At 42.7% G+C, this 7500-nt stretch overlaps 2 protein-coding genes across 2 annotated transcripts in view; both read right to left on the bottom strand.

The window, feature by feature from the left end:
* LOC139660783 (reticulon-3-B-like) overlaps positions 1 to 567 on the bottom strand; it is a 9633-nt gene extending 9066 nt beyond the window's left edge. Inside the window, exon 1 of the mRNA XM_071539014.1 lies at positions 471 to 567. Within this exon, the coding sequence (XP_071395115.1) occupies positions 471 to 567 (97 nt within the window). The remainder of the gene's footprint in view (positions 1 to 470) is intronic.
* Positions 568 to 4804: 4237 nt separating this feature from the next.
* LOC139660782 (phosphorylase b kinase regulatory subunit alpha, liver isoform-like) lies at positions 4805 to 6889 on the bottom strand (the record flags this gene model as incomplete). The annotated part of the gene is made up of 4 exons (XM_071539013.1): positions 4805 to 4978; positions 5568 to 5768; positions 5868 to 5921; positions 6737 to 6889. Coding segments are annotated over 4 exons (582 nt in total), but the record flags the coding sequence as incomplete, so codon positions are not given.
* Positions 6890 to 7500: the final 611 nt, after the last annotated feature.

Raw genomic sequence — 7500 nt, 5'->3', positions numbered from 1 at the left:
TGGTTAACTAAAGGTAAGATACATGAAATGTCATCTTCATCATCATCATCATCATCATCATCACACTTATGTCCACTATTATCATTATCATCTTCATCAGTACCAACACCATCATCATCCTCATCCTCAGCATTATGGTTACTATCACCACACTTCTGTCCACTATTATCATTATCATCCTCCTCCTCACCAACATCATCATCATCTTCATCATCATGGTTACCATCATCACACTTCTGTCTACCACTATCATCATCCTCCTCATCACCACTACTCTCCCCCCCCTCCTCCTCCTCTTCATCAGCACACAGCCTGTCCTCCTCTTCATCATATTTCAGCTTCATGTTACTCGTCAGGTTCCAGTCCAGATGTTTTGTTTCCCAGATCAACATTACAGAGGAATCTGGTTTGGTTTCCGCTCACACAATAATAAAGAATACTGAAGTTGGTTACTGGTTTTGTTTCTGTACCTGACAGAGTGGAGTCTCTCAGCGAGGAAGAGGAGGAGGAAGAGGAGGAGTTTAATGGAGAGATCATCTGGTCGGACTGGGAGGTCGAGTCTGCCATGTTCCTGTCTGTTCCTGTCTGTCCCGGTCTGTCCCGGTCTCTCTCGGTCTCTGGAGAAACTAACTAACTTCAAATCCTCCGTAATTCAGCAAACCGTGTCACAGTTTGCTCTGCAGCCGGTGTTGCTGCTGGATGATGGAGATAACGGCAGCGTGGGGGCGTGGCTTAGCGAGGGGGCGTGGCTTCACGTCATGCGTTAACCCTAATGCTGCCTTCAAGTGCTCCTCGTACACTCCGGCTCCTCAGAGGTAGAGACAACAGATCTTTTATTTTTTTCACTGTAATATTACTCATTATTTTTGGTCTAATTTGAATTTATGGATTGGATTTGGAATGTTTATAGAAGATAGAAGTATAGAATTTGAATAATTGAATTATTTTGGCAAAATATTTTATACACAAATGTAAATATTGCAAAACACAACCCCGTTTAACAGCCTTTAAAAACGAATTAGAAACATTTTCCAAATCTCTAAAATGTATGAAAAGCATGAATGCCCAAAAATTACACTTTGTATTTGCGCAGTATAAAGTAATTTAACCCCTGGAATGCAGGCTATACATTGTTCTTTGTTTTGTTTTGTTTTTTCGTTTTTTTCCCCTTTAATTTACTATTGTTTTGTTTTTGTTTTCTCTATTTCCTTTTGATTATTGTCTTTGACACATATGTTCTGTACTCAGCTTACTCTGGTGATGTAGAAAGAACTGTCATTGCCAATTTGTTGTATATTTGAAGACTCCAGTATATATAAAAAATAAAATAAAAAAAAACTCTGGCTCCTGTGTCAGCTTCCTGTTCAGGCAGCATCTAGGTAGAAAGTGAAAATGTTCCAGTTGTAGTTCTGTCTCCTTCAGGCAGGACACACAGGAAGCTTCCTTTTATAGGGCTTTTTTTCTTTTTAAATCATATTCTTCTATTAAACTAAAAAGTTCCAATGCATTTTTACTTTTGGAAGCTTCCTTTTAAGGTTCCATGTTTTGGTCGATTTTGAAGGAAGCACAGCGGCTCCTCAGGTGGAGCAGGAAATCCCACAATACCTTGCAGCACCAGCGAAGAAGAACTGACCTTCACCAACATCAACATAAAATGAATGGCAGATGGAACTCCAAACCTCTACAATACGTTTTCCAAACAAAGCTGTGACCGTAAAAAAATAAAACACATGACATTTAAATTCATTTTGATGTGAGAATTGTCAGCAGTGAGTCATGTGACTTGATCTGGGTCCAGTCAGTGTGAATGAGCGTTAGCGTCCTGCGTAGTTTAGCTAGCTAGCGATAACGTCTCTCCTGCCTCAGTCTGATGGAGGAGAAATGAACTGAGAGAAAAACCACAGGAGGAGTTTGATCTTTTCTTTAATGTGTTTTAAAAAGCAGTTTGATCAGAGCGGCTGCTGGAGGAGTGGAACGTTCCTGCAGTCACATGACCAAGGCTGTCTGTCTCTGACCAGGTGCTTCAGACAAGGAGCTGGTTAGGAAGCTTCCTAGTTAGGGAGCAAGGAAGGAGGAAGCATCCTTATGAAGGAGACAGAGGAAGTCATAACACAACATAACACATTCAAGTGCTTCAGGTGGAAAATAAAATGGCCGCTGTGACAGCAGCAGGTTTTTGGAGGCTGTGGTTTTATTTCAGAAATAAAAGAGAGCAGAGCGACAGAAGGAAAAGCTGACTGCAGATCAGCTGTTCAGTTTTAGTTTATTCATCAGCCAGATGTGACAGTATGCTGTCTGCACACTGCATGACAGAGATCACTGAATATTGTGTTTACAACATTTCTGACAGGACTTAAAGGCAGCAGCAGATCATTCTGTTTGATGACAATGGAAATATTTTGCAGGCTGAAGATTTTATGTGTTTAACTTCCCATTGAGCTTTAAAGAATACAAACTGACACAGAGAATCCTGTCAGGAGCCTCAGATGGTTAAAAACTTCAAGAAGTCCTAAACACATGAATACATAAACACATCCCAGATATGCAGCAGTGACACCTGGAGGCAGAGGAGGGTGCAGCAGCTGGTGGTCTGCCGGCCTGATGGGGGCGCTGTGATGAAGGGTTTAGACTTTAAACTCAAACCACCTCCGGATGATGCGTCTTGTTCCTTATTGGCCCAGAGGCCGCCTGCATCACTCCTGGGGGACGGCGTGTTGCTGTGAGCTGTGTAGAGTAATACATGATACAGAATACAGGCTGCATATCAGTTTCAAACTTCCAGGCTGTTTCCAGAACTTAAAGTCTGATTTCATGACTGGATTTGTGGATTCAAGTCTTTCCTCGTCAGGCTGGTGGAGCAGGAAGCAGCTGCTATGTGTTGATAAAATCTGCTGCTATGTACAGCATACTGTATACAGTACATGTATACACTGTATATACAGTATATGTATACACTGTATATACAATATACTGTATGTATATACTGTAGACATTTGCACAGTACAGTATAGTACTGTGCAAAAGTCTACGGCACCCTAGATTTTTTATATAAACTTTGTCTTAAATGTTTGTTTTCTGCTTCAGTGTTTCAGCAGCCTGCTCTTTGTAATATATATATTTTTTTATATTTAGAAACTTTTCATTTCCTTAGTGTTGAAAGCATCTTCACTTTTACACACACATATATGTCTGTCTATCTATCTATCTATCTATCTATCTATCTATATATATTAATCGATGCTCTTCATAAGCTGCATTTCTATTTTGTACTTCTTATTTTATTTATCTATTTAAGCATTTAAAGTCTGATGTGTTACGGACAATAAAGATCTATCTATCTATCTATCTATCTATCTATCTATCTATCTATCTATCTATCTATCTATCTATCTATCTATCTAGTGTCTGTCTCACATCACAACATGTTGTTCTATCTGTTTCAGGACTGAATGATTTTTCTCCCATGCTTTCTGTTTGATTCCCAAACTTTTGAAGACGAACATTATCAAAATTAAAATCAAAATCAAAATCAAAATCATTTCCAGACTTGTTGCTGCAGAGTGAGGTAGAGTCCAGTTCCTGCAACGGGTGTGTCCCGTGTTTCAGCTGCCCAGAGGTCACAGCAACTCAGCAACACAGCAACACAGCAACTCAGCAACACAGCAACCCTGCAGCTGGCAGCTGACAGTGTGAAATTTGGTAAAAACTGAAGAGTTTAATTCCAAAATCAGATCAAAGTGACTCTGATTAAATTACTGCATGAAACCAAATGAAGGATCTTTTTAAAGGACAGTGGGAACTTAAAGCTGCTCTGAGTATTATTTTACAATTTATCATCACATTACTGCAGAGTCATCAGCATAATGACGGTAAACATCCTCCATGTTTCTCCACCTGGTGGATCTGGAGGGAAATCTGCTGGATCAGGAAGAGGTTCTGTTCTTCAGAGCAAACGGAGATAAAGCTGAAAGAGTTTCTGGCAGCAGATGGTGGAAGGAGGGAAAGGAAGATGGAGAAATCACTTCCAACATGTTGATCCTCTTCAGGGGGGGTGAGTGGGGGGGGGGGCAACAGGGGCTGATGGGAAATGCAGTCTTAATGTGGAGAAACACTAGAACTAACAACACTACTGCTGTGAGATAGAGGAGAACAATCAGACTGGATTGGGTTTTTTTTAATAGATTTTATAGATATTGAATGATGGATTTCTAGCATCTAGCAACTCTTCATTTCTAGATTCTAGATTTGTTTGATTTTGTCTGTCTCAGTTTCAGTCAGTTCATCTCATGGTAGTTTCATGTTTGGGACTTTTTGGTCTCGTTATCCTTCCGTCCGTGTCAGTCACAAGTCCCGGTTGCCATGCCAACCTCGTTAACATCGAAGACCAAACGAGGAAGTCAGCAGGATCTGCAGGAGGAGAAGCTCCTCTGCTGTCTGCCGTCCATCCAGTCTGTCAAAATATCAAGGAGGATTTTTTTTGAGTTTTTGCCAATTTAATAAATAGTCTCTGGTTGTTGTTGGGAGTCAAAACTACTGATTGGTTCTTGAGGAGTCTGCTAGCAGCTGATTGGTTGTTGAGGACTCTGCTAGCAGCTGATTGGGAGATGAGGAATCTGCTAGCAGCTGATTGGTTGTTGAGGACTCTGCTGGCAGCTGATTGGTTGTTGAGGACTCTGCTAGCGGCTGATTGGGAGATGAGGAATCTGCTAGCAGTTGATTGGTTGTTGTGGACTCTGCTGGCAGCTGATTGGTTGTTGTGGAATCTGCTAGCAGTTGATTGGTTGTCGCTGACTCTGCTGGCAGCTCATTGGAGGTTGCAGGCCCCGGCGGGCAGGTAGTCCTGGACGTATGAAGCTACGGCTCTGGACAGATAAGTCATCGACCCAAAACGACCACTGGGGGCGCTGTCATACAACAGACGACACACTCCTGTAGACTGATCCTCCTGCAGGAGAAACTCCTCCGCTCCTAACTCCTTCTGTTAGAGGAGAGGAGAGAGGAGGTGAGGAGAGGAGAGGAGGAGAGATGAGAGGAGAGGGGAGGAGAGGAGGAGAGAGGAGAGGAGAGGAGGAGAGGTGAGGAGAGAGGAGGTGAGGAGAGGAGAGGAGGAGAGAAGAGAGGAGAGGAGGAGAGAAGAGAGGAGAGGGGAGGAGAGAGGAGAGGAGAGGAGGAGAGAGGAGAGGAGATGAGAGGAGAGAAGAGAGGAGAGGGGAGGAGAGGAGGAGGAGAGGAGAGAGGAGAGGAGGAGAGGTGAGGAGAGGAGAGGAGGAGAGAGGAGGAGAGAGGAGGGGAGAGGAGGAGGTGAGGAGAGGAGAGGAGAGGAGAGGAAAGGAGGAGAGAAGAGAGGAGAGGAGACAAGGAGAGGAGAGATGAGGAGAGGAGAGAGGAGAGGAGAGAAGGAGAGAGGAGAGGAGAGATGAGGAGAGGAGAGAGAGAATTCTCACTTTTAGTTTAGGGTCAGGATTAGCTTTAGGGTTACTGTGTGTGTGTGTGTGTGTGTGTGTGTGTGTGTGTGTGTGTGTGTGTGTGTGTGTGTGTGTGTGTGTGTGTGTGTGTGTGTGTGTGACCTGGTCCTGGTGGAACAAGCGGCTGGCCTGCTGGACGATCTGGTCCACGCTGATGACGGTGGCCATCTTGTCCAGCTCCGCCTCGGCCAGCAGCGTCAGAACCAAGATGGCTTCCACCAGCAGCTGCCGGTACTCCGGCTGGGGAACCCGGTTCAGCACCGTCTCCACGACAACCGCAAACTTTATCTCCTTAGGCGTCATCTGGATATAGATACAGATGGATTGTATGATTAAAGAACCTTCAGATGGATTGTGAGTCTGATGTGAAGCAGATCTGAGGTCAGTCTGGTCATCTCTCACCTCTCTGGTGGTGGAAGATGGAAGGACACTTCCCTCGATGGACAGACCATGGCACTGAGACACAGGATTATTATCATTATCATTATTATTATTATTATTATTATTATTATTATTATTATTATTATTATTGTTATTAATATTATTATTATTACTACCAACTTGACAGAGTTGACAGACAGAAAAGAGAGGATCAGTGTGAAAGTGTTGCTGGTGTTGCTGGCAGTGGTGGAAAGTAACTAAGTACATTTACTCGAATACTGTACTTAAGTACAATTTTGAGGTACTTGTACTTTACTTGAGTATTACCATTTCATGCTACTTTATACTTCTACTCCACTACATTTCAGAGGGGAATATTGTACTTTTTACTCCACTACATTTATTTGATAACTTAAGTTACTAGTTACTTTGCAGATTCAGATTATTAATACAAAATATAATCAACTAATAAATTGTGATGTATTATTATAGATTACTGTAAGCTACCCAGCAGTATATAAAGTAGTGGAAATCAGCCCCACCTTTTCCAGCTGCAACATTAAAGTGATGCTTACACATTAATGCATCAATAATTATAATTCAATAATATAATATATCCTGTATTATTCTGAAGTGGGCCATTCTGCATAGTACTTTTACTTTTGTTGCTTTAAGTACATTTTGATGCTAATACTTTTGTACTTTTACTTAAGTAACATTTTGAATGCAGGAATTTTACTTGTAACAGAGTATTTTTATACTGTGGTATTTCTACTTTTACTTAAGTAAAATATCTGAGTACTTCTTCCACCACTGGTTGCTGGTTGTTGGTATTTGGTGTTGCTGGTGTTTGGTGTTGCTGGTTGCTGGTTGCTGGTTGCTGGTCTGACCTTCTGCAGGATCTTCCAGACCTTCTGGTAGAAGCCGACAGGAACGCGGTTCAGCGCTCCGTCCAGCCGGCGGCGGCGGAGCCACTGGCCCTGCCGCTCCTTCAGGGGCCAGACGCCCGGGACGCCGCTGTGGAACGTCTCTATGGAGGCAGCCTGTAACGCTGCACACACACACACACACACACACACACACACACACACACACACACACACACACACACGTTTAAGTTTACTGAATGAATCTAATGCATGGTTTAATTAAAGGGATATTCCACCCTGAAACAGAATTTATTCACATTGCTACTGTTGGACCTAAAACACATATCTGTTGAAAGTTTTCAGGAATGAAGAAAGGAGGCAGTAGGAGGCGGCCATGATGTTTCTGTGTGGGCGGATAGTGTATGGATTCAGTGTATTCACACGTTGCATGAGTTGCTCTGTGCCTCAACTTTAACCGTCACATATCATTGTCAGATGAACAGCGCTGCCTCGGCTGTACAGAAACTCTTTCAGCTTTAGCTCCGTTTGCTCTGAAGAACAGAACCTCTTCCTGTTTTGTGCCGTAAAGCGATCCAGCAGATTTCCCTCCAAATTCAATGTGTTTCTGACAGCCAGTGATGGGGTTTCAAAATGTCTCAAGAGCCCAAGAGTCATGAAACTCACTCAACACATAAATGACCAAACTCATGAAGAACAAGCACCAACGTCACTTAGATACCACAGGTGATAATGTTACCTAACGTTAAAGTTTAAAGGGGCAACAG

The sequence above is a fragment of the Centroberyx affinis genome, unplaced genomic scaffold, assembly GCF_046629955.1.
Source record: "Centroberyx affinis isolate AG114_WGS23_722 - 3 ecotype Tasmania unplaced genomic scaffold, CSIRO-AGI_Caff_v1 ptg003383l_1, whole genome shotgun sequence".
Classification (NCBI taxonomy): Eukaryota; Metazoa; Chordata; class Actinopteri; order Beryciformes; family Berycidae; genus Centroberyx; species Centroberyx affinis.
This window is presented reverse-complemented; position numbering and strand designations above follow the sequence as displayed.